General features: G+C 42.6%; 1 protein-coding gene across 1 annotated transcript; it reads left to right on the top strand.

The window, feature by feature from the left end:
• ca14 (carbonic anhydrase XIV) lies at nt 1-27,802 on the top strand (the record flags this gene model as incomplete). Its single annotated transcript, XM_083639307.1, has 13 exons — nt 1-129; nt 1,030-1,053; nt 5,399-5,578; nt 5,867-6,012; nt 7,840-7,935; nt 13,536-13,602; nt 14,637-14,794; nt 16,377-16,503; nt 18,866-18,889; nt 21,812-21,896; nt 22,074-22,115; nt 23,115-23,168; nt 27,697-27,802. The coding sequence occupies exons 1-13, from the start codon at nt 30-32 to the stop codon at nt 27,800-27,802; spliced, it is 1,209 nt and encodes a 402-aa protein (XP_083495433.1). The 5' UTR covers nt 1-29.
• Nucleotides 27,803-27,824: the final 22 nt, after the last annotated feature.

Genomic DNA, 27,824 nt, shown 5'->3' with positions numbered 1-27,824 from the left:
TGGACTCATTCCTAAGCCCTAGTCCACACATGGGCAAAATGCGGCCCCAGGGCCGGACCTGGCCCCTGGACCATCTCAATCCCCCCAAGGTCCTCAAAGAAAAACAAAACGAGGGAGACTCCCACGAAGGTACGATGGCCAATGTGTGGCCCTTCGCTTACTTGATGTAGGTCAGTATGACCCTCGGCAAAAAAAAAGCCCACCCCTGCACTAGTCCCTCTCTTTGCTTTCTTGCCCCCCTCTCTCTCTCTTTTTCTCTCTCTGTCTCTCTCTCTCTTTCTCTCTCTCTCTCCCTCTCTCTCATCTCCTTCTCTTCTCTCTCATACTTTCTCTCTCTCCATCTGTCCCTTGCTGCGACCTTCACTGGTGTCCTGTGTGCCATGTGGAGCCAGCATGTAACGTACACACTCTGCCTGTTAAAGTGAGCTGTAGCAGGTGGGATCAGTGGACCCGGTCTCTCTCCATCGCTCTCTCCCTCCCTCTCTCTCTGTTGCTCCCCCTCACTCCTCATCCTCTGTCTACTTTCATTCATTTCTGTGTGGGCGAGGAGGACTAACATGGACTCTTTGGGTATTTTTCTCTCTCTCATGCTTCTGTGTTGCCAATGGACTGCTGTCCCAGCTCCCGGTAAGATCTTGTTTAACATAATAATCAGCATCATGTGATTTGTTTTGTCCTGGTGGCGGTGTTGTTGTTGTAGAGAGTTTGCGTGTTTCAGTGTTAGCCTCCAAGCAAGCCATAGTAAAATCCATAAGTAGTAGGCTATTTGAGGAATAGATGTACGTTGACAAGTGCATGTTAATTAGTTATAACATGATAGTATTAGGAACAACATTGGTTGCATATGTAATATTAGAAGTGATGCAGACATGACATATTGTAGTGTTGAAGGAAAATGTGATTTGTAAGGCTCATATTCTCAGATATGACACCTTTTTTAATGTCTGGGTGAAAGTCAAACGTGGTCCTAAAAGAACAAGAACTGGGTGAAAGCAGCGCTTTAAGATTTTCTCTTTTATTCTTTTTCAGAGGAAACTTACTGGACCTACACTGGTAAGTGCAACTGAATGCAACTGAGATACGAAACTAACCTAAGAACAATCTGTGTGTACGCTTTCTTTTCTTCACTGCTTATGTTAACAGTGTGTCTCTAAATCATTAGGACTACGATAAAAGCTAACTTCAGTACAATGTGCATAATTCCCTGGATCTCCCACCCCCTTCTCAACTCTGTTTTCCTCTCCCTCTCCCTCTCTGTCTATATTAGTTACAGTTCACCAAGCTGGCATGAACGAACCTTCTCACAGAGACGATGAAGTTTAGATCGGGAGAGAGAGAGAGAGAGAGAGAGAGAGAGAGAGAGAGCAGGAAAGACAGAGGTGATGGAGCAGGGAGGAGAGAGGGTGTTGGACAGAGAGAGGGATGGGAGATGGGACGGGGCAAAGCAAACGGATAGTAAAGCAGTGCCCTGTGATCCGACCGGCTGTATTGTTGCAGCACACAATAACCTATGTGTTTATTGTATTGTGGACACACACTGGTGGCCTATCCCGTGGACAATGAAACTGTGGGAATGAATGGGCGCACACACACACACACTGCCACTTTCTGTATGTATTCAGTCAAAAGCAACAGCACAGTACATGCAGAATACACACACCAAACTGTAGTGGCAGTGCCAGGAGCAAACTGGCGCTACACAGTCTTTGCCCATACGCTTTATTACATTGTAACATGTGGGGAAATCTCAAAGCAGCAGCTGCCAAACGGTCGTGATGCGTTCAGCGAGATGTTTCTTGAATTTTGTAGTTTTTTTTTTTCTTGTTGGAAAACGTCAAGTCGTCATCATGTGAGTGATTCATATACAATGCATGAATGAGTGAGGCCCTGCACTATAGTGTGTGTGAGGCATGTTTGTGTGACACAGCATGGCGTGTGGCTGTTTGTGCAGCTAGCCGAAGCGGAAAGATGATTTTGAAATGCACATCTTGTCACACGGAAACACTAGAATGAGATGTTTTGAGAGATGTTACTTTCCATGTGAGATGTGACATGTGACATGTGAAAGCCTGTCTTACATTGTGAGTGTGTGCATGCTTGTGAGTGAGTGAGTGAGTGAGTGAGTGTGTAAGCTATTGCTTTGTTCCTGGCTGTATTCAGGACAGAGACAGCGTGCTAGGAGAGGTAGAACAGCACAGAGGGTCAGAATTTTCGGCCTCTGGTTGCCATGGGGACCTCCATGGCGACCAATGGCAGGGGCGCCGGACACACTTTTGAAGTTGGGTTTGCGGTGCGGGGCTGTGCAGGGGGGTGGAGCTGGGGGTCAGGGGTAGGGAACAGATTAGCAGTGCGAGGTGGGGGTGCAGGCATGGGGAGAGGGGTTGATGATGTGGAGTGTGTATATATGCATCACTAATGTAATGTAAAATCTGTGTATGTGCGCATGTGTGTGTGTATGCGTGTGTGTGTGTGTGTGTGTGTGTGTGTGTGTGTGTGTGTGTGTGTGTATGTGTGTGTGTGAGAGAGAGAGAGAGAGAGAGAGAGAGAGAGAGAGAGAGAGAGAGAGAGAGAGAGAGACGGGGGGAGACATGAATTAGAGCCATGTCTGTATTCATATCAAGGACCCCTAATTTAGTCCACAGTAGGGCCACGGAGCCCCATATGATCTGATTTTGTCTCTTGGACACAAATCTGAGACTATTATTGTTAGATATGATTTAGTCATCCAGAATTCCATGACTATCTAATGTAGGTAGAGACACAACTACAATCAAACAAATCATCATTCTGAATTCTCTAATTGTGTTAACTTCTTGTAAATGAAATAATGGTGAAGTTTAACAATTTGCTGGGGACCACCTAGAACCCCCTCAAGGACCCCTGGTGGTCCTGAACTCCATGTTGAGAACCACTGTACTGTCTTACCTACCTGTATTTGTTTTTGTTGTTTCTTGTTTATCTTACCTACCTGTATTTGTTTTTGTTGTTTCTTGTCCTTCCACATAAACATAAGTGTCTTGTAAAAAAGAAGTGCAGTCAGACATACATTTGGATTTGCTTTTTCTTCTAAAAAAAAATGTGGCGCTGGGGAGCCTCTTCTCCAGCCGCCCTCTCCTCGCAATTCAAATTCAGATTCACTTGTCACTCTCTTTCACACTCTTTATTCTAACTTTCTTTTATTATTCAATTGCGCAGACCACTCTCCCTTTACTCAGCATGCCAGTGCCTCACTCAGGCGCCCCTCTTTCTATTTCACTAGAGCCGCATCTCTTTTCTTTATCTGTCTTTTCATTTAATTCTGTATGTTTAATGTGCCTGTGTTTGTAAATGAATGAATGCAATGTTCATTGCAAAATCCATCCAAATATCTATTTTTGATCAAATAAAATGAAATAAAATGAAATAAAATGAAATAAATACTAACGCTTCATTAATCAATCTCTAAAATTGTAGCGTAAAACTTAGTATTATATACTTAAGTATTATATTTTTGTCAGCCTAAGTTTCCCTCTATGTTTTAAAAAGTATGATTGTTTAATTTGTATTTATATCAATGTTGTGGGTGTCAGGTTTTGTAGTGGATATTTCATTCAGGAGCCAAAATCTTAATTTCCCTTTTTTCTCCATATATTATTCAGATGATTCTCAAGCTGTTTAAGAGCTGATAAAACTGTAAGTTTGTCTTCTGGCTATAACTAAAATGAAATTAAGCCATTTTTAACAAGTGCAGCTTAACAAGTCATTGAGTCTCATATTCACTATCAGCATTGAACAACTGCATCAGAAAGAAATGTAATAACCATAAAGGTTTTAGAAAAGCTTACAAACCTTACTGGAACCCCCAACTACAAAACCTGTGGGTTAATGTAAGAACAGCTGAGAAACGGTTTTTAAGATGTATTGACAAAAAACGGAGGGAGGAGCTGAGAGTAAATCTTAAAGAAAAGCAAGCCAAGTTTGACAAGAGGTTGCGCACCGTAAAGTGCACGTTTGATAGAGGCCTTTCATTACATATTGACCACCTGCAAACTCATAGTCCTCAACAGTTTTGGAAGGAAATTAATAGACTAGGCCCCAGAAAATCTAGTAGGATACCAATGGAGGTAACATTAGAAAACGGTGGCTGTAGCTCTGCTAGGGGTGCTACTATTTCAATAATGAGAGACTAATAGAAAGTATAACAAGCTTTAATGATACAACAAATTAATTTTGGCGTATGACTCCATGATATGATGACGCTCTCCTGAGATGATGAGAGGGCGTCGTCAGTGAAGAATAGGATAGGAAATCCCCCATAGGGAATTCTTCAATCAGGAGTCATGACCGATGGTGGTGGTCAGGGGAGGAGGTGGGGCGAAAACAACTGCTTCAGCGATGATGATCAGCAACTGAGAATGACATGGCACATACACAGCACATAGCAAACAGAGTAAAACATGGACCCTGATATACTACGCTGATTAGGTGATTGGGATCAGCTGGAGAGGAATACCTTGGGCTGATTGGTTATTGCCACATGTGTGGTAAACTGTGAATGGGTGAGGAGACAGCATCAGAGAAAGGGGGCGAGCCTAACAATGAATGGGTTATACATCCTCAAAGAAAGGGGGCGTGCACTGTGATATGACGAACTGGGCATTGGCTGTTAAGTAGTCTACATTATTGAAAATAGTCCAAGACATCATTAAAGTGGAAGAAGGATTTTGCCGATTTGTTTTCTGTCTGTAATCACTCTTTCGACGAAACCTTTTTGTTGGAAATAACTAACAGAAAAGAAGTAATGGAAAATAATATGAATACTAATTTCAATAATGAGAGACTAGTAGAACGTTTAACAAGCTTTAATCATACAACAAATTAATTTTGGCCTATGACTCCATGGGCCCTATGGACCCAAAAGCGGTAATTTAGCGTTTGCGCTCGTTTAACGTCTGCGCAATGCAAATTGGGGGCGGGCACAAGCGTGCACAATGCTGGTTCCCTACGATATCCATATATTTATTGATTTAGTAATTTAAGAATTTCCAATTTCCCTGTGCCATCAACTCTTTAATAGTCCTACAATTTGCCACATTTTTCAAAGAGAGCACCTTTCACCCTATTACTGTAAGCCTGTGAATAGCTCAGTCATAAATGCATGTCTCATATAATGACACAGACTTAATTTCCTATTCTAATATTGTTTGACCCCAAGATTGTACATTGTGGATTACCTTCGCTGTACAGGTAAACATTGTGCTTTTTATTTACGCTCTACCCGTGGGGCCATGGACCTGTGTAGCACACCAAGGTACACTTTCCCTGCATAATTAGAGATTGATCAATGGAAGCTTATTAATGGATGAACCAGCTGTGTGATTTGTTGACATCAGTGTTTCTGTCTTTGGTCTCCCCAAAGGCTTGGTGGGTCAGTCTGAGTGGTCGGAGTATTTCCCAGACTGCGGTGGATCTTCCCAGTCTCCTGTTGACGTGGTAACCACCCAGACCAAGTATGACCCCACTCTGAAGCCTGTGACCCCGCTGGGCTACAGCCAGCATGGTAACCAGCCCTTCACCCTCTACAATAATGGACACACAGGTAACTTTAGCAACCACCTCATCTCCCACTGACATGCTCTCCGCTATCCTAGCAACCTGATTGTCAGTCTCTTGATACTCAGCATCCTCACAGGTAGCTTGGCAGCAAAGTCATGGCGATTTTCTGGGCCAAATTCAAGTGATGAGTAAAGAATGTTAAAAAATCTTGATATTCACAATTGTGTACATTTCTGTTAACGGCCTACCTATTATTTCTTGTCCAGTTTTCTTCTCTTTCCCCTCAGTCTGACTCAAGTGAACTCTGTTCTTATTTCCTTCCCTCCATCAGTGGTGATTGATCTTCCAGACTGGATGGGGCTGGGGGGGCTGCCCTGGCTCTTCACAGCTGCACAGATGCACCTCCACTGGGGCAGTGGTGGCCCGAGCCATGGAGGTAGTGAACACGCCATAAACGGACGGAGTGCAGATGCAGAGGTACGTTTAAACACAGGTGTGTTAGCAGTAAGCAGTACAAGACAAATCAAGACCCGGACTGAAGACCAAGATTAAAGGGAGGTGGTGGAAAACGGGTGTGATGACAGTCCACTGTGCTTTTCTGCAGGATGTAACATTTTACACTAAAAGAGCAATTGAAGTTAGCATAATTGTGACTTAATTCTTGGACATTATTTGCATTGACTTGAGGCAGAAAATATATGATGACATCTAATGCAAAGTGTGGGTCGAGATGCAAACAAAGTGAGACAAGATTGAAATTTTCTAACTGCAGAATGAGACCAAACTCAAATCTACAGACCAGAGAAGAAGAGGAAAATGTATTCAGCATATAAGTAGTAATTTTGGTGAGGTGTGTGCAGGTGAAGCTTCTAAGGATGCAATGTTGCTGAAAGGTAGAATGATATTTTGTTGCTGAAATTAATAATGTGTAAGTAATACAGTAATACAATGATCAGAATCACTTTATTTGCCAATAACTTTGACTTTGAGATATTGGTGCAGGTTGTCTAGATTACTAAAATTGGTTTCCACAACAACATTCCTAACATTTGGATGTAAATGCTGCAAGTGAGCTTTAATTGTAATCAGATTTATACTCATTAAACAGAGGGATTAACAGCAGATTAAATCAGAACAACAATCGGATGGATTAGAAGCATATTTTAACTGGACATGCCTGACCACGTGGACAAAAACTCTCATTTTTGGGAATTATGCTTAGGTATTCACATGAAAGCTTAGTGAGGAAAAACAGATTTATTGTGAACTAGAAGGGCAGTTGGGCCATGCTACAGCCTTCCACGAAGTTTCATGGAAATCAGGCCTACTGACAAACAGACACACAAACAAACGGCACCGAATACATATTCTTAATGCATTTACATACTTAGTTCAAATGCCAACACAAATATTTGCTAATTAATGTATTAATTAGCATAATTACTGAGCAAAATGGCATAACTGATTGTTTAATATATCAGGTTATAACTTATTATGGCGAGACATTAAGTAGCTCAATTACCTCGTTTGTATGCACATGCACGCACACACGCACGCACGCACATACACACACACACACACACACACACACACACACACACACACACACACACACACACACACACACACACACACACACACACACATGGAAACAGATGAAGGGACAGGAAGTCCAAGAGATCAGAGACACAGCCAGACGGTGATGCCATGAACTTTGGAGTGAAGCATGGGGGCAGAATGGAGAAGGAGGAGAAGGAGAAGGCTCAGCGCCTCAGTTCCTGCCCATCTGCCACTGTCCACGTATGCCAGTGTCCGGTATCCAACAGTCAGGTATATCCAACATGCCAGTGTCCTCAGGGTGAGTGGTTGGAGCGGAAAAACGGAGAGGGAATTTAAGCAGATTAAAGAGACACTGAAAAGAAAACAATGAAAATATATGAAAGAAGAGAAGAAGAGAAACAATAGTTTAAAAAAGAGTGAGAGAGCCTGAAATGCACAAGTGGTCTTATTACGTAATGAGGCAATTCATTTCTTTCTCATCCACATCAGTCTGCTCACTCGTTATTTCTCCTTTCTCTCAATGTCAGCACTCAGCCCACCCTCTCTCTACTCTCTCTATCTCTCCCTCCCTCCTGTTTTTCTCTCATTCTATCGATCAGCAATGAGAACGATTCTCAGAAGAAAAGTGGAAAAAAGTGAGAATTGAGAAAAGTGTTGCTTTCTCTTTCTTCCTCTCTCTCTCTCTCTCTCTCTCTCTCATCAGTGTGAATGGACAGACTGACTAACTGCTCTTCCTCTCCACAGCTCCATGTGGTGCACTATAACTCGGAGCTCTACCCCAACATATCCATGGCTATGACACAGCGGGACGGCCTGGCTGTTCTAGGAATTCTCATTGAGGTGAAAACACATAGGGTGACTTCAGGTATTATGGGCCACTTTTTGACTTCAGGTATTATGGGACACTTTAAGGGTATATTTTCATGCCTGATGAGTGAAAATAAAAACTAAAGAAAAAGAAAAACTTTTTATTTTCACTCATCAGGCATGAAAATAGACGCTCTATATTTAAAGTGTTCCATAATACCTGAAGTCAAAAAGTGTCCCATAATACCTGAAGTCACCCTATTATTACAGCCACACGCACACACACACACACACACACACACACACACACACACACACACACACACACACACACAAATTCTACAAAAACATCTTAATTGTGCACTTATTGGTAAATGGCCTGCATTTATATAGCGCTTTTATCCAAAGCGCTTTACAATGAGTAGGTAGTCTACATTCACCCATTCATACACCAATGGCAGCAGGCTGCCACACAGGGTGCCTACACACCATCGGGAGCAAGGAGGGTTAAGTGTCTTGCCCAAGGACACAACGACAGCAGCTGGGAGGGAGCGGGGATCGAACCGCCAACCCTTGCGTCATTGGCCGACCCGCTCTACCTCCTGAGCTAAAGCCACTGTGTGCTGCCATGCCACTGGTTAACTCTTCGCGTGCCAGAGCTGACGCCTGGGCTAGAGATAGCCTTGATTCAACAAGTGGGCTTACGTTAACAGGAGTCCAAAAGCTAGCATAAGTGTTGGGGGTAACTCGTTACAAAAGTAACATATTACATGTAATATATTACTTTTAGCAGTAACTCAGTAATATAACTTATTACTTATAGGATTTCAGTAATATTATACCAGTTACTTTGTCAAGTAACTCAAGTTACAAATTGAGTTACATTTGATTAAATCAAAGCACATATTTAAAAAAGATACAATAATTTCCTAATCAAACTGTGTTTTTATGCAAATAACCACTATAGATGACAATAACAAAGGAAAAGAATAACATTTAGAATTTTAGATTGTTTACACTATGACTTTAGTCGGTTGAAATATTTTTTCGGGATGGTTCCGGGGCAGCGATGTCATTCTGCTGTTGCTGTTGTTTTGGTAAAAGTAATGCAAAAGTAGTGTAATAAGTAACCAGTTACTCTACACAGACAGTAATATTGTAAAGTAACTTATTACTTTCAAATGAAAGTAACTAGTAATATGTAGTATATTACATTTTGAAAGTAACTTGCCCAACACCGAGCATTAAAGACCATGGAACCCCCAAATAAATATGCATTTTGAGTTCTTCACACCACAGGAACATAGCCAAATTTGAACGATGATGAACGTTGCAAAGTATATCAATTTAGGTTTGAAAGTCATGGAGAAACAAGGCAGAATTATCCCTTCATGCTCCCTGGAGGAATGTCTGGGCATGTCGCATTGAACCAGCTCCAAAATCGGGGGAGGGAGAGGTGGGGAGGGGGAGAGGTGGGGTGGATTGGAGTTCGATTGTCCTTGCTGGCTTTGGCTATTTACTGGGAATACTCATACGAATGGGCCCCATTCAGACAGAGTCCCAGCAGGCTGCGGGGGCACGAAGGTTTTGTTGAATGGACAACTGCAAGCTACGTCACTGATTGGCTCGTCCTCGTGATGTCACAAGGAGGGGAATTTGAAGCAGTTCAGCACTGCCCAATTCAAAGCTGCTTCACGAAAAATTGTAAATATTGAAATGGCGATATTTAGGATTTGGGTTGAAACTAATGTCTCAAACTTTTTGAGGCTTATAATTACTCACATAAGACCCTAAATTACATAGTTAGAAGGTTTTTGTGGATTTCGGTTTCCAGGGTCTTTAACATTGTCAACTTGCCAGTTTTGGGGAACGTTACGGGGTTCTTGGTTAACATAACCAGCTCAGTGGCCTTGTGGTTTGAGTGTCCGCCCTGAGACTGGGAGGTTGTGAGTTTGATCCCCGGCCGAGTCATACCAAAGACTATGAAAATGGGACCCATTTGCCTCCCTGCTTGGCACTCAGCATCAAAGGGTTGGAATTGGGGGGTTAGATCACCATATGATTCCCGAGCACGGCACTGCTGCCGCTCACCGCTCCCCCAGGGGATGGGTCAAATGCGGAGAACAAATTTCGCACACTCAGGTGTGTGACAATTAGTGAGACTTTATAAAGTCTCTCTCCCTCTGTGTGTGTGTGTGTAGTGAGTAGTGATTTCGCAGGACAGAAGTTCTACTCTGTCACATTGTTGTCACCTCTAGTCACTAGGTAGATTATGAGCAGGTTGTGCAATGTGAGTGAACAAAGTTATTAATTTTTAGGCTATGTATTTTATCGCTTAGATTGTCTATTTGGCTTGTAACGGATTTAGCTCAGCCTCACCTCCAATAATCAATTTCCCAATCAGTCAAAGTTGATTTAACGTTAGTTTTCATTGTAAATTAGAAAATGGTCAGGGGGCCATTCGGCAGCAAGTTGACTATCACTGCCATACTTAATGCCAGATGACCATTTCTGGAAGAGATTTGATATTCTGCAGGGAATATTATTCACTCAGGGCCTGACAACGTACAGGCAGGCCGCAGGAGAAGAGCTGATCTATAGTCAAGAGAGTGGGTCCTCATTATACCCCAGAGAGGAACTATCTATATTTTATAGCCTGGTTAAAAGCAGACTGATCACAGGACCTATAGTGTTTCGCTCCGCAGATCAGCCGCCCACATTGATTTGAGTTTAACACGATTTCAGACGGACAAGCCCGTCTTTATTGTCACACGATTACACATCAACACATGCACGGATGGCCACAAACACACACATGCTGACGGTGGCCGGTGAAATTTGTCCTCTGCATTTAACCCATCCTGGCTTGTCCTTTCCTCCGGGGGGCAGGCCAGGAGCAGTGGTCGCTTTTCTCGTACAGCGCCCGGGGACCAACTTCGGATGTTGTCGTCACTGGTCGGATGACGATGACGATCTGATCTTCTGCATGTTTTGCGGGAATACTTGCCTTGACAGACAACTCCTTCAGCCAATCAGGGTTGGATTCAATCAAATCCAAATCCTGTTGGGGGAACAGTGAATTATTATTATAGAGAGGCAAAGTGACTGCCTACTTCCTGCTTCAGCGGTGCACTGTACCATGAGATTTTTATCCGCCCTTTATTTTCCCATAGACATTTCGTAACATGTTTAAAAATAGTTTTACCTCGTCAAACCAAACGGTCCAGCTATATTTAGAATTGGGAGAGAGCATAGAACATTTCAATTGGACCAAAACTTAAAGAAACTACATAGAAAAAATATTTTCTTTAAATCCGCAATTTTGTTACGTTTTGGTCCGAGTGAAATGTTATGTGGTCTCTCCTGTTTCTAAATATATCTGAACCATTTGGTTTGAACAAGTAAAACTATTTTTTATACGCATTTTAGGAAATGTCTATGGAAAAATAAATGGTGGATGACAATCTCTGGTACAGTGCTGAAGCAGGAAGTAGGCAGTCACTTTGCACTTTTTTCTGTTGAGAAACTCCTCTGGTGCCTAGTCAAGTCAAGTGAAGTTTATTTGTATAGCACTTTTCATACACAGAGGCAATTCAAAGTGCTTCACATAAAATGGATGACAGGAAATAAAATAATAAAAGAAGAGAATAAAATGGACATTTAAAAGCATCACAACAAAACTTAAAAAAAGAGAGTATAAAAAGTGCATTAGGCAACAGGCCTTTCGCAAAACTCAGGTCTAGGTATGTATTTCTTTATCTTTATACTGCAGTTTGGACGCCAAGCATACCTTTCAGCTTGCGTCATTCTGTTGCCCGTCGACAAACAGGCCGTTTTTTTTCTTTAAGCCTACTCTTGTCTATTTCTGCAATAACTGTACTTATTATGGCTGTGTGTTTACTCTACTAAGCTGAATTAAGTCCAGACTGATCTGAGGAGCAAAAGCTCCTGTGATCAGGATGGTTTTAATCAGGCTAATCTATATTATACTCAACAATGTTTAATGAAGACACTGTTAAAGCTTTGTTTGAGTGGTTATATAAAGTAATGAAGACACTGTTAAATCTTTGTTTGAGTGGTTACATATATAAAGTAATGAAGACACTGTTAAAGCTTTGTTTGAGTGGTTATATAAAGTAATGAAGACACTGTTAAATCTTTGTTTGAGTGGTTACATACTGTATATAAAGTAATGAAGACACTGTTAAAGCTTTGGTTTGGTTTGGTTTATTTCGGATCAAAAATACATAAAAGCATTATACATTTACATTAATACAAGTACACATTATGTAAATCGAAGAATAAAATGATCCAGTAATATCCCAGTAAAGCAGCTTAAAGTTACAAACTAGAAGCCTGCTTATTTCCACTGGGGTCCCTCAAATATCAAAACCTTAGTATTACACAATGTACTTTATAAAAGAAAAACAGAAAAAAGAACTGTCTATCAATGACACATAAAATATACATCTGGTATATACAAATGGGATCTCAGCGAAGGTGTTGCAATTACTCTCTAGTCAACATCTCGTTTTTCACACATCTTTCTTATCTTTTCATATATCTTATGGTTTTGTTCTGTGTGGTTTGGAGTTTCTGTTTAAGATTTGTTTGAGTGGTTACATATAAAGTAATGAAGACTCTGTAAAGCTTTGTTTGAAGGGTTTACATATAAAGTAATGAAGCTTGGTTTGAGTGGTTACATAATAAAGTAATGCAGACACTGTTAAAGCTTTGTTTGACTGTTATAAAGTAATGAAGACACTGTTAAAGCTTTGTTTGAGTGGTTTACATATAAAGTAATGAAGACACTGTTAAAGCTTTGTTTGAGTGGTTACATATATAAAGTAATGAAGACACTGTTAAAGCTTTGTTTGACTGGTTACATATATAAAGTAATGAAGACACTGTTAAAGCTTTGTTTGACTGGTTACATATATAAAGTAATGAAGACACTGTTAAAGCTTTGTTTGACTGGTTACATATATAAAGCAATGAAGACACTGTTAAAGCTTTGTTTGAGTGGTTACATATATAAAGTAATGAAGACACTGTTAAAGCTTTGTTTGAGTGGTTACAAAGTAATGAACACATTGTTAAAGCTTTGTTTGAGTGGTTACATATATAAAATAATGAAGACACTGTTAAAGCTTTGTTTGAGTGGTTACATATATAAAGTAATGAAGACACTGTTAAAGCTTTGTTTGAGTGGTTACATAAAGTAATGAAGACACTGCTAAAGCTTATAAAAAAACGTGACTTGCTAAAGCTTTGTTTGAGTGGTTACATATATAAAGTAATTTAATTTAAAAAAATCCATCCTTTACTTTTAGGGATTTTTGGGACTAAGTCCAGGGCAGGGGAAATGATTGAGCTTTTACAACATTTTTCAACACAGTGACAACTGCCTCAGACACACACATACGCACGCACACGCACACACACACACACACACACACACACACACACACACACACACACACACACACACACACACACACACACACACACGCACACACACACACACACACACACACACACGCTATTGCTAATACTTTTAGCTAATTAGCTCACTGATTCCTTCATTTTGATAAATGTAATGAGCAATTCAAGGTTGTATTTTGGTTTTCCAGACAGGTGAGGATACCAACCAGGCATTTGGCAACATCCTCAACTACCTGAGCCGCATCAGACATGCAGGTGATTCTACTAAAATGATATAAACCAGACTCAAATCTGTCCTAACTGTTAATTCTGTTAAATCTGTTAATTTACACTTTAAGTCTTCGTTTCTTAGTTAACAATTTTGTGTTTATTAATATTTTCTAAAAAGAAAAAAGTCAGTCAAATGTTGAAGTCCGTAATGAACAACATGGGCCTTTTTGTCGGAACAATAACACCACACTTTTCATCACTTAATTTATAGTTTCTGTTTCCATTTCAGATTGACTGAATTGATCGATTGGTGATATTTGGCCGGAGTAGCTTCATGTTTTAAACTTTCCTTACTGTTGTGGAAAATGCAACCTTAGTACATCAACAGCTGTACTCCGGTTCAATCTAACAATGTGCTGCTTCTAATGAATGCTCTGAATGTTCATCAGTCATCTCTGTTCCAATACTTCCTGTACCATGCCGCTGTATCAGCACTAACTTATCAGTTCTGATGTCAGCTCTCTCTGTGTCATTGCAACACATAAAACAATACAATCTCCTTCTCTTCAAAAAACTGTATTATATTATTAGAGCTGATGCACTTCTTCAAGACCGTTATACAAACTAGTGCTGATACCCGTTGGAGCACACAATCACTAATTGGCCATTTAGTCAGGCCTCGCTCACAGAGTTGGCATGCAGACTCTCCTCTTTCTCCCCAGAGGGCTTTCATCATCCACTTCCCTGGCTGATTCCAACTCCGCTCAGGTAGCCATCAGTATCTAACAAATGGAAGTCTCCATGGTGCTGAACCTGTATTCACTCATTTTGGCCACTAATTAGCCATTTTTGGCCATTTAGTCATCCCTTATTACCCAGTCACCAAATATGAATGTTGCCAGGCCGACAGTGTCTGAGGAAAATCAAACAGACACATGCATACATACAGAGATACTATTATGTAGCTTTGCTCATTTATGTGTAAGCTGTGTAAGATATTCAAGTAAGACAAATCTCTGACTCCAGAACGTTTTCCTCATCACATACTCTGTTTTTTGCTCCTTATTCCCTACTGGCAGACCAAAAAGTGTCCATCCCAGCCTTTGACATCCAGGCCCTGCTCCCTACAGATCTGGGACGGTATTATCGCTACAATGGCTCCCTCACCACGCCACCCTGCTACCAGAGCGTTGTCTGGACACTCCTCCATGAGAGGGTTCAGATCTCACAGGCACAGGTGAGGCTGGGGAGGGGGTGATGCTGGAGAGCTCTCTTTCCCACCCACTCCCCAAATGGAGGCGTGACCAATCGCCAAAAGGCGCCTAACTTTCAAACAGATTCATGTAACACCACGAAAGTTGGTTGACAGGTTGGTCATGGTCCAAGGATGAACTGATTTAACTTTCACACCCATTGGCTAAAAGTGGGCATGACAGTGTGCGTATACACTACGGTGGAACAACATTGATTGGTTAGAGGGCCGGTCTCACTCCAGAATCATTCATTATTGACGCCTGAATGGGCCGCTAACCAATCAATGCTACCGGCCCAATCAAATACATAATACATACTTTTTCACCAACCTGACCGGCCCACTAGCCAGCGGCCCACCGGCCATTGCACCGGTAGAATTACATTGCAGTCCAGCCCTGCACTCTACTGAGTGTCCTCTAGTTTGTCCTACTTTTACACTATAAAAACTCATACTGCAGCTCAGTTAAACCATCTCAACTTGAATCATTAACTCAATGTGCTTAGATGTGTTTGAGTTTCAACTTAGAATTGCTAGTTATCAGCTTCATAAGTCATGCGGTTAAAACAGATTAATCTATGAATTTGCTAAATGGATTAATGCTGCGCTCACGTTACCTCACATCAGAAAAATAAAAATTATGACAACCATGATGCAAATTAGTATTCAATACTCTCTTGGAGCAGCAGTTCTCTTTTGCTAACATTAGTGCAGAATTAATACTTACACATACGACAAAACAATTCTGTAACTCATGAACAACTGACATTAGTACGGTAGTTGACTTACTACTGACAGAATAATGCTGCGTTCAAGTGGACTCGTGTTTACCGTGAATACGACATAAATCCACTTGAACGGCGCCCTCATGTGGTATATTCACCATATTCACGACCATATATTCATGACTTGGTATGTGGAATCTTTCTGAAAGCTTTGAAGCTCACGACTTGTGATGTGTCTTGTGACGTTTTCACAAAATGGCTGACGCCATGGACGTTGATTGAAAGTAAATATATTGGCATTTGAATTGTATAGAGCTCTTCATAGTCATTTTATAATATGTCTGAGGAACATGTTGATATTCTCAACAGTCTCATCTAGTTTCCTCTGTCATTATGCCTTTGCATTTCCTGCATTAACGTAGTTAGCCACTCGCTAGCTAGTGGTAGCTAAGTTCTTAGCCTCCATGGCTTCTAGTCTATGTTCACGACATGACCACTTGAATGCCAAGCATGTCGTGTACACGACTTCCGGTCTCGTAAACACGAGTTCACGACTTCCATTTGAAGGCAGCAGTAGTAACACTACTGGAATGCAGTTCATCCATCTAGTGGATTAAACTAATAAAAACTTGTCAACAAGACTAGACATTAAGCTGATTCACCTTATTGTCTTAGGTTCACTTAGGTTCACCGTTACTACATCAGGACAAGTGATGAACTTAACTATTCTGTACTATTTCAGTCCACTTCCAATTGACAGGCAGCAAGGAGACGTAAGTGGTTAAGTGGAATAATGTTCAACATTTTTGGAGTGTAACTGTCCTTCCCCCTCGCTGCTGTAGCTGCTGAAGCTGGAGACGGTGCTTTACTCCAGTAAGGCCAAGGATGCCGACCGAATGCTGCTGCAGGACAACTACCGTGCAACACAGCCGCTCAACCACAGGGCCGTCTTCTGCTCCTTCACTGCAGGTTAGAGAGAGAGAGAGAAAAAAAATCCACTCTCCCATCCCATACTGACAAACATGAAGGTTACGCACATTGTGGGTTAGTATTGAAGTTAGGAGTCATCTTAAGACAGGGGTTCCCAAACTTTTCAGACCAGTTACCACTATGTACCAAACAGAATTTCCTGGGGACCACTTCCACTATGGCTATGTTGTACACCTATGGCAGCATGTTATACCCATATGACAGCGTGTTGTGTTGTGCCCCTATGGCAGCATTCTGTACCCCTATGGCAACGTGTTGTACCCCTATGGCAGTGTGTTCTACTCTTATGGCAACGTGTTGTACCCCTATAGGTTGAGGCCACATCTCGTCATAGACGCTGGTTTAGCTGGCTCAGCCTGGCTGGGGGCGTGGTCAGGGTGGGGTAAAAATCCCCGTTCTATCCATTCAGCAAAGTTAGAATTTAGCTGATAGCCCAGCCCAGGCAGACACGATCAGGGATTTAACCACCACAGTAAACGCACATCTGAGCAGACGTCTTGTGTTCTGCTCTATAACCCCCAAACATGTAGTTTAGAGCCGCAGCACCGTCTTTTGGTGAGTCAGCCCATGAGATATATGGGCGGTTTTACCCCACTGGCGCGCCAGCCGTTTAACATTTTGTGGGCGTTCCCAGACATGCGGACTGTCTCTATGGCAACGTGTTGTACCCCTATGGCAGTGTGTTCTACTCTTATGGCAATGTGTTGTACCCCTATGGCAGTGTGTTCTACTCTTATGGCAACGTGTTGTACCCCTATGGCAACGTGTTGTACCCCTATGGCAACGTGTTGTACCCCTATGGCAACGTGTTGTACCCCTATGGCAGTGTGTTCTACTCTTATGGCAACGTGTTGTACCCCTATGGCAACATGTTGTACCCCTATGGCAGTGTGTTCTACTCTTATGGCAACGTGTTGTACCCCTATGGCAACATGTTGTACCCCTATGGCAGTGTGTTCTACTCTTATGGCAATGTGTTGTACCCCTATGGCAGTGTGTTCTACTCTTATGGCAACGTGTTGTACCCCTATGGCAGTGTGTTCTACTCTAATGGCAACATGTTGTACCCCTATGGCAGTGTGTTCTACTCTAATGGCAACGTGTTGTACCCCTATGGCAACGTGTTGTACCCCTATGCCAGTGTGTTCTACTCTTATGGCAACGTGTTGTACCCCTATGGCAGTGTGTTCTACTCTTATGGCAGCGTGTTGTACCCCTATGCCAGTGTGTTCTACTCTTATGGCAACGTGTTGTACCCCTATGGCAACGTGTTGTACCCCTATGCCAGTGTGTTCTACTCTTATGGCAACGTGTTGTACCCCTATGGCAACGTGTTGTACCCCTATGCCAGTGTGTTCTACTCTTATGGCAACGTGTTGTACCCCTATGGCAGTGTGTTCTACTCTTATGGCAACGTGTTGTACCCCTATGCCAGTGTGTTCTACTCTTATGGCAACGTGTTGTACCCCTATGCCAGTGTGTTCTACTCTTATGGCAACGTGTTGTACCCCTATGCCAGTGTGTTCTACTCTTATGGCAACGTGTTGTACCCCTATGGCAACGTGTTGTACCCCTATGCCAGTGTGTTCTACTCTTATGGCAACGTGTTGTACCCCTATGGCAACGTGTTGTACCCCTATGCCAGTGTGTTCTACTCTTATGGCAACGTGTTGTACCCCTATGGCAGTGTGTTCTACTCTTATGGCAACGTGTTGTGCCCCTATGGCGGCGTTACAAAGCCAACATGTTGAGCACAAACCTCAGCCCAGTAACAGCCCAGTGGGTGAGCATGTAGGCCACGGGGAGCGGTATTAGCGTGAGCCATGCAGAGAGCAAAAAGCGGAATGTGGGGAGAAATGTGGGAATATGAAGGATTAGGTCTACTGGTGACTGTGGGAGAGAGAGTGGCACGGGGAGTGCAGAGAGAGAGACAGGAAAGGTTATGTGAAGAGAGCTGTGTTTGTTTGCGAGCTGATTAGAAAAAGGATTTGCAAAAACAAAATAGTGACTCCATTGTTATCACGCGAGTCTAACAGGGAAAAGGGGAGAGGAAAGAGAGAGAGAGAGAAGTGAAAGAGGGAGACAGACAAAGACAAAGGAGAAAGAATTTGTGTGAAGTGCTCATTGTAGTGAGTGATTGAACCGGAAGGGCTGTGATATCAACATTGTTTTCAAAAGCAGCAAGACTGACTGGCCATTTCAAACACATTTCAATCAGCTGAACATCCAATTCTGTTGAGATAAACCAACAAACTCAAATCTGTCTTTTGAACTGTGGCAGACTGGTGAAATCCCCTGTGATTCTCCTCTAATGTTTTATTCAATCTTGTATCTGTTGTAGAATCCTGGAAGGACCTCACTTCTGGTAAGGTTATTGTCTGACTGACCCTATTGCAATACTATTTTGGTAATGAGAACTGTTTTGGGATTATAATTAACATTAGCTCTATATTTTTTGGAAATGCGTGTGTCTAATAATTTAATAATAGGCCTAGATATATTTCACACTGTTCTGGAGTGTTGTAATGAGTCAACACCGGGCCCCAATGCAAGATGGTCAAAGTGGGCCCTGCCCATCACAATGCAAATAGACCTCCGTGCTATACTTGACAAAATCTGGTGTCTGAGCAGCACAACAGATGAAAACATATTCGGTGACGGCGCACTTTCTGTAAATTGTATATCCTCAGATAGAATAGTTTTCACTAAGACAGACAGGATAGGGTTAATAATGGTCAATGTACTCAGGACAAGCTGGGATCACTGTTTGGAGAAGTCCAGAAATGCCTCCTTAAAATGATACTGTTAGGAAGCAGCGAGATAGGAGAGCGCAGAAAGCCTATGGTTGAAACAGTCAAGGTCACTTCTCGCACCACAGCCCGAGAAATGCTGCTGGCACAAAATCTCAGAAGATAACCATGGAGGCGAATAAACTGATATTCAACTGAGATCATTCTTCTTAGTCTTATAACCATTGACAGTTAACTTATAACATTATTTCTGAATTAAAGTTTGTGGACTCCTAATTTACCATCTTCCCCAGCAACCTGGAAATTCCACGACAGCACCTTGACACTATAGACCTTATTCGATTGACGTCACTCACGTACTGGCACGCCCACCGCCGCCATATTGTTGACATAACGCAGCAGCTCTCAAGTGACCGCCTATGTGGAGCAGCGTTTATAGGAAGCTAGCTGCTGTTAGCGTTACCTGTATCGTTCCAATTGTGTTCGGATGGTGACCTGCGTTACACACGGCTGTAGTAATGACAGCAATAAAGTCCCCGTGGTTTGTTTCTATCTCTACCGTCCACAGACGTGAAGGGAGCGACACTGATACATTAGCAGCTCAGGAGAGGTGTGTGGATAGTTAGTTGAGACAGGTGAAACTTTCTGACAGCTCCTCACAGCAAAGTCTGTTCACCTCGTTCTTTTGTTTATTTATTACAGGCATTAACGGCTGCCGTCTACAGCATACAAATAACAACTGTGGGGTTTTTATTGGTGTCATTAGCATTGCTATTTTGTAATGGAACAGAAACGACAATAAGGCTGTTACTAGTTGTCAGCTGCAGCGCTGTGTGCACGCAGGGCGGTATGTCAACAATATGGCGCCGTCCAGGGTTAGGGAATAAGGTCTAGGGGAGAGTGGGGTGAGTTGTGCCACTTTTTACTTGAGGTGTCTTTAAAGTGAGGGCATGACAGTAATGCCTCCAACTACAATATGTAAATATATTTCAGGATGTTGTGCACCACTGGGAACACTCCCTTTGGATCTTAAATAAACTGTTAAAAAAATATGGCTATTCTTAAAAAAGTGGTCTCTTGGCACAACTTGCCCCCGGTGCGGGGTAAGTTGTGCCTTTGGAGAGAATACGTTGGGGTAAATTGTGCCATTGATTACTGAAGTAAAACAGAACATTTTCATCTCATATACTGTAATGCTATATCAAAGCAAGACAAAATAAAGATAACACTAAAGTCCAGTGTACTATAACAGGGTTAAACAAGGCTAAACGGTAGCAGCAGTTGACCTACATATTTAACATTTTCAGAAATAAAAATTATGTTCAAAATGAACAAAATCAACTATCACAGAGGCAGGCTACACTTGCCAATACTGCAGTATTCTTCAACAAGGTCTATTTAAACATTTAAGAACAAAATTAAATAAAATTTCACTAAATCAACTGCAACTGCACTGGCACAACTTAACCCAGGCCTTTTGGCACAAATCACCCCATCCCCACCATTTTAACAAACTTGTATCATATAGCTGGTTTGGAGCTAACATCATGCTAACAGTATAGCCTCATATTGTAGCTTACTAAAACACTAACACATGTGTGAAATGTTTTCAAGCTTGTCTATAATTGTCTAGACACAACAATCAATAAACCTTGACCATAAAAAAATTACTTTGAGAGGCAAAAAACAGTTTTTTGAACTTAAATGTGCTTAGCTCTTGTGCCATCTGCCTCCCTTCTTTGCAGAGTGAGTAAAATGGATGCCTCTTCAAAAATGTGTGGTCACATGACCAATTTCTTCTATGGTTTTCTAGATACAAGGGGTGGCACAACTTCCCCACTGGCACAACTCACCCCACTCTCCCCTATATACTCTGTAAAACGGTTTCATGTTGTATGTATTGTGTATTATGTGGGCTGGGCTAGGCCAGGTGGGCTATCTCGTCGAAAGGGCCTTTCTGTGTGGAGTTTGCATGTTCTCCCCGTACCCCCCAGGGGGTTCCTCCGTACTTAACCCCCCACTAAAAACATGCAGAAGATCGTCATCCGACCAGTGACGACAACATCTGAAGTTGGTCCAATGATGGTCCAATGATGGTCATCGGGGGCTGGAAAGAAAAAGCGACCACTGCTCCTGGCCTGCCCCCCGGGGCAAAGGACAAGCCTGGATGGGTCAAATGCAGAGGACATATCATGAGTGTGTGTTGTGGCCGCATGCATGTGTTGTAGTGTGTTCGTGTGACAATAAAGACGGGCTTCCGTCTGAAATCGTGTTATGTATTGTTATTTATTTGGTGAATGAATGATGTATGTGACACCATGGAGATGATGCATTGGCTCATTCAGTACTGTGAAAGCTTAGTCGCTGCGTGTATGTAGTCAGTAGATCTGGAGAGTTTTATGCGACGATAGTGGTGAGATAAAGAAGGGCCGTGTGTGCGGGCCCTAAACTTCTGTGGGCCACACTGCACCTGCATTACCTGCATATGTTACGCATCTGCTGTTCTCCCTTTGTCATCCTCCATCCTCTGTCTACAGGTGAAGTCACTGCTATAGTGATAGGAGTTATGTGTGGCTGTGTCGGTCTAGCAGTCATCATCCGCTTCATTGTGAAGACCATACGGTAAGGCCTGTTTGTCATTCTGTTTCTGCTCTAACAGTGGTGACAGTCGACGCCGCCCACCAGCCTGCTGTTGCACTGCTCTAACTGGGCTACCTGCAGACACTGGAAACTCTCATTTCTTTCAAGATCCAACATGGCACCCAATCTCGTCTCATTCTCTATTCTATCTCTTGGCAGATTTTTTACACTCCTCCGCAATGAAACGGTCGTGGTCAACAGGTGACATACAGTACCTGACCCCATTACATTACTGACAACAACAAATCACAACCCGCACTGACTGTGTTGCCTGTGCCGTCTTTAAAAAGTACTACTTTTGCTTGGCAGATGATGTCATTAAGTGCTGATCTTGGATCAATTAGTGCCATGATAAACAAAAGATATACAGAGCAAAATTCTGTTGAGGCTTTTCTGTTTGAAATGGCTGTAGAGACATTTCTTATCCAATCTACCATTTGAGTTTTATGTTGAAAATCTGACAAACAGAAATGTCAATAAATTCATAATCTTTGCAAGTGTCTCTTTGCTATGTAAGATTTCAACAAGAAAAAAAGAAAGAAAATAAACTGACCATAGATCAGCGCTGGGGGCAACTTGATCCTCTGGCCTCTGATGCAATAATGTGATTATGGCTTTATCCAAATCAATTATTTTCTTTCATAATTACCAAATAATTTGTGAAAGGGCCATGTGGGTTTCCTCTGCACCCATCTATGTCCAACCAATCTGTGGAAGGTATAATCAAACTGCTCAGGCTGTGATTCTACCTTTCCTCAGCTTTGATCAGGGGTTCCCAAATGTCACTGCCAAAATACATACACATTAGGACATGGACCTCCATCTGATTTCATCATAGGGACAAGAGGATTTTTAAGTTGTCATATATATAACGGGACAACTGTCTATACTATTTGCCTTTCCTATAATCTTCTCTCACTGTCCCCTCTTCAAATGCAATAACAGTGACAATATTCCTCATTTTGCTGGCAGTCCCCAATGAACCTTGGCAATGACCTCATTGGGTCCCTGGACCACACTTTGGGAACCACTGGCTTTCCTAATGTGAATCCTTTATAATGGCTAAATGTCATCTTCAATCCAGCTGTCCTGTGAGAGGATCGATAAAAAAAATTGCACAGCCTCTTTGCCATTTTCATTCTGTGATTTGATTCTTCCTGTTTCTTCGTCATGTGATTCTGTCTTTTGATCTCATGACAGCTCTACCTCTAGCTGGGACGTCCTACCCAGTAACCGGCCTGCTCCCATGCCAAGGTCACCCTTCAAAATTATGACCCTTGTCCTCAAACCCTTAACCCAGTCTTGCATAACATTCCTGACTGCACTCCTGTGCTCTTAAGCATCCATTCAAAGTGACATACCCCCTACAGTAGCCCCTAACACCTCTATTAGTGTGTGTTCAGGAATTCCAGAGACTGTGAGCGATGTGGTCGGTCAACTGAGAATGTAGTGGCTGGTTGTTTCGTTTGACCCCCCCCCCTCTAATCTAATTCTGGCATAACACTTTCCTATGGAATCCTAATCCATTCTTTGATCCTAAAGTTTTAGGTGTTTCCCCAACTGATTTGTTGTTATGCCTCCGCCGGTGATAGCCGTGGCCGGAGGCATTATGTTTTCGGGTTGTCCGTCCATGTACGGCCTGTATATGTACATACGTCCATCCGTCCGTCCGTCCGTCCGTCCGATACTCGTTAACGCAGGGGTGGGCAACTATTTTTCATGGGGGGCCACATGAGAAACCCAGATTTTTGCCGGGGGCCAAACAAATATTGTCATGCCGTAACCCATGGATGGGCAACTTTGATGATAGAGAGGGCCACAAAAAAATGTCCTCGCTACCAGATTTTGCTGAGGGCTGAACGACGCCAGCACGAAAAATTTGGGGCATTTGAAGCCAGGTTTAGAGGAATAACTCATTTTAAATTAACAATTGTGATGTCATTATTCAGTCTTAACCACCAATATTTGATCCTTTTCCTCACTCACTCCTATGTCACCACCTGCTCTCCCTGCAGGGCTTGAAATTAACTTTTTTCACCACCTGCCAATATGGCTGCTAGATTTTAAAGTTACCAGCCAATTAGAATTTCCACTAGCCGAAATGTTTTTCTTGAAATAAACCAGAATATGAGTGGGTTAATTTAAGCATAAGTATCAGTAAGTGGCCCGGGATTCTCAAAGCCTGTGTTGAGGGTCACACAAGAACAAAAATGCACTCTTGAAGCTAAATAAATCCAAAACCAACAAGATAATTATTTAAATTTCTACTTCAATGTAGAACAGTCATTTCTTACACATGAGATTACTTTTAGCCTTTTAGTCATCAATATTATTGAAAGATATTCCATATTTCAGACTGAAATGCTATAACAGAAGAGTATTGCCCAGAATGACATGAACATTTGGACACTTATTCAGCGGGCATATTGCATGTTGCGTTCAAGTGCACTGTAATTTTTTTTTTTTTTTTTTTTTTTTTTGCAATTCCATCGCGGGCCACACAGGGGCCGTATGTTGCCCATGTATGCGTTAACGCGATATCTCAGGAACGCCTTCACAGAATTGCTTCAAATTTGGCTCAAACGTCCACTTGGGGCCCTATCTTGGTAGAGGCGATATCCCCTATTTGCGCTTACGCACCTGTTTGCGCGTGCCTTAAGGCAGGGAAGATAGCAGCTAAACGCATCCCACCCTCACAGAGCATATTGTAATGATTTATACAGAAATGTAACTGTTTAAAAGTGATATAATTGTCTGGGTAGACGTGACCTCCCTGTTTTCTAAGTTAAAACAGCCCCGAAATATGGTGGGGATGCAATTCTCTGCGGGGATGCGGAAACGTTCACTTCACCTGCCGCAGGCGCAAATTAGAGCTGTGCCAAATCATCTGTGCCCCCAAAATGCCAGCGCAAACGGGATTTGGGCGGACTTAAGTACCAGAATTATTCACAGGTGTGACCAGGCAATGCCTGGGCGTTACATCAATCCAAACCAATCAGATTCCCATCTCGCGATCGCTGTTTGCACGAGGCATGCAATATGCTGTAATTCTCTCCATGCATAATAGAGTGGACTCACTCGTGCCGAGGACAGAGAGAGATGGAGAGAGCTTATTGACAGATCGTCTGTGGTGCCAATGACCCTCCAGGTTATGGGATAGGTGAAGGTAAATAGCCTATGTCCATTGTCCAACAAGTTTTCTCAATTAATTTCCCTCTTTGCGATGTGATAAAAGTTTCTCAGTGAGTTATAGTTGATTGCCTCACCGAATTATCTGCTAATACCCAATTTTAGCAGCAGAATTTGATGTCCTGGCGTGGCAAGGCTGTGCGTAATGACTTCAAGATTCAAGATTCAAGATTCAAGATTTATTAAGTGTCCCAAAAGGGCAATTTGGGTTGCAAAAAGCGTAGTACAAAGTACATACATAAAAACAAATAAGACAATAAAAACATGATAAGAACAGTCTAGAGCAGCAGTTTAAAGTGCAGCACAACAGTTAAAGTGCAAATGACAACAGTAGCAATGATATAAAGTGCACAGTAGTGATATAAGGTGCATAGTAGCAAAGTGCAGTGTGGCGAGTGACTGCCTACACTCTCGGCACATTTATATTACAAGAAAGAGCTACAATGTATCATTGTATCAAAGCACAAAGCAAAACTGCGGTCCAGACCAAAGGGCAGAGAAAGTATATAAATATACAGATGTACAGATGTACTGTACCGTACCCCCTACGAATAAATAAGGATAAAATAAAAGGATAAAATAAATAAAATAACAGCTACGGCAGATGGGGAAACATTACATTTGTACCCCGGCAGCGTTCATCGCTCTGATAGAGACATGACATATCCAAAAGCGCTCAAGCGCAGCGAGGTATTTAGTGCATAAGAGGTGCTTTTAAAAGCTCTTAGCGCAAAGTAATTGCACGCTGCTGACGATAGGATAATGCTATCTATCCCCACATTTTTGTGCTGAAACGCCTGGTTTGGCATGTGGCACGCCTGTGTCCAGTACAATTATAACAGGCATGCGCTTGTGCACGCCCCTATTTTGCATTGCACGCGGCGTTAAACGAGCGCAAACGCTAAATTACCGCTTTTGCGAAGATAGGGCCCTTGGACTCAAGGATGGACTGATTTGATTTAGATCAAAGATCAAGGTCACTGTGACCTCACGACTGCCATGCTCGTTAACATGATGTCTCAGGAACACCTTGAGGGAATTTCTTCAAATTTGCCTCAAACATCCAGTTGGACTCAGTGATGAACTGATTAGATTTTGGTGGTCAAAGTTCAAGGTCACTGTGACCTCACGTCCGTCCGTCCGTTCCATCAAGGAAGGGGGCGGGGCTAGGGATAGGAAAGTCGTAGAGACTCTTGATTCAAGGGGTGGCTAGGGGGAGTGGCTAGGGGGATGTGGGTGGTGGGAGGGGGGCGTGAACAGTAAGTGGGCAGGGCTACGGAAAATGGGCCATAGTTAGAGATTAACCTTGCGTCACCAGGCTTGCTCTCAGAGGAGAGAGAGCCTGGCACACGTTACTACAGGCAGGAAGACAGTAGAAGACCCGCCGCTCATTCCGGTCCATCTGCCGGTGGTCCACAGTGTTTTCGTTCCCCCATAGAAATCCAGCAGTAGGCAGCCTAACCTCGCAAGTCACTACGAGTTAGAGGAAAAAGAAGAAGCATGGACATACCAAACAAAGTGTTCAAAGAAGTACTTGAAGAAACTTGCCGGTTCCATAACATTACGTCTGAACGGAACGCAAGAATTGAGCGAAATATTTCCTGGAGAACAGCTGCACTTTGGTTCCTACGTTCCGCCCATAGCCGGAAGAATCGGAGTGAGGTTTTTACATCCAGACTAGTTAGAGATATGACGCTTGTAGAGAGTCTGTGTCTGGGGGGTGGGTAGGGGGAGTGGCTAGGAGGATGTGGGTGGTGGGAGGGGCATGATGAGGGAAGGGGGTGGGTTTAGGGAATGGGGCCGTAGCTAGGGATAAGAAGGTTATAGAGAGTCGTGGTTTGAGGGGTGGCTAGGGGGAGTGGCTAGGGGGATGTGGGTGATGTAGGGTTAGGGGTAGGGTGGGGTTAGGGTAGGACCATTTTCCATGTTGAAAACGATAAGCCATGTTGTTGAGTTTCCCCCAAACAGTGCTTAAAGTGCCATAAGGCTGAATGGCCACACCACTGTGCCGTGGGCTTCAAGGTATTTGTGCTTGTATGAGTCTGGACAGATATGGATGTAGACCGCAACTTGACTTGTTGGCGGAGGCATACAACCACAAGGCAGTAGTTTTTCGAGTGATCCAGTACACACATTTCTCCTAATCTCCTAGTCTCCTACTTTCCTGCTCATCTATTCACTTGCTTCCGTATAATCTATATTCATTCAATCATGTCATCACGGATCATTCCTAATAACCTATTTGTTTTTGAGTATAATATATGCATAAGTAATGCATAATAGTTTTGGTAGTTTTATTACACAAATTTGGTTTAGTTTTTCTCATGCACAAAGTGATTTTACATTACAATTCCTGTAGGCCTTTCATTCAAGAACCATGCAAGTTTTATGAATTTAAAAGAAAAAGGAAAAAAAACATGACACTCACTACAACGCCACACACCTTCTACTATTCTTTGGCAAATAGGGACCTCTGCTGGATAATATAACAAACTACACTGACACCAAGAAATCAGCTGTTGGGACTGTTTGGCAGTGTTTGGGCTGCCTATTGTATTCACTGTTGTGACTGTTGTTCTCTCTGATGTTTCAGGACAAAGGAGCCAGAGAAAGAGCAGAAACAGGACATGGTTCTCAATTCGACCTCTGAAGCAGAACAGAAAGAGGAGCCATCATCGTCTCTCCAGACTGAGCCCTAGCTGATCCCAGATCAGCATGAGA

Source organism: Poromitra crassiceps (genome assembly GCF_964638095.1).
Source record: "Poromitra crassiceps genome assembly, chromosome: 1".
NCBI classification, from domain to species: Eukaryota; Metazoa; Chordata; class Actinopteri; order Beryciformes; family Melamphaidae; genus Poromitra; species Poromitra crassiceps.
This window is presented reverse-complemented; position numbering and strand designations above follow the sequence as displayed.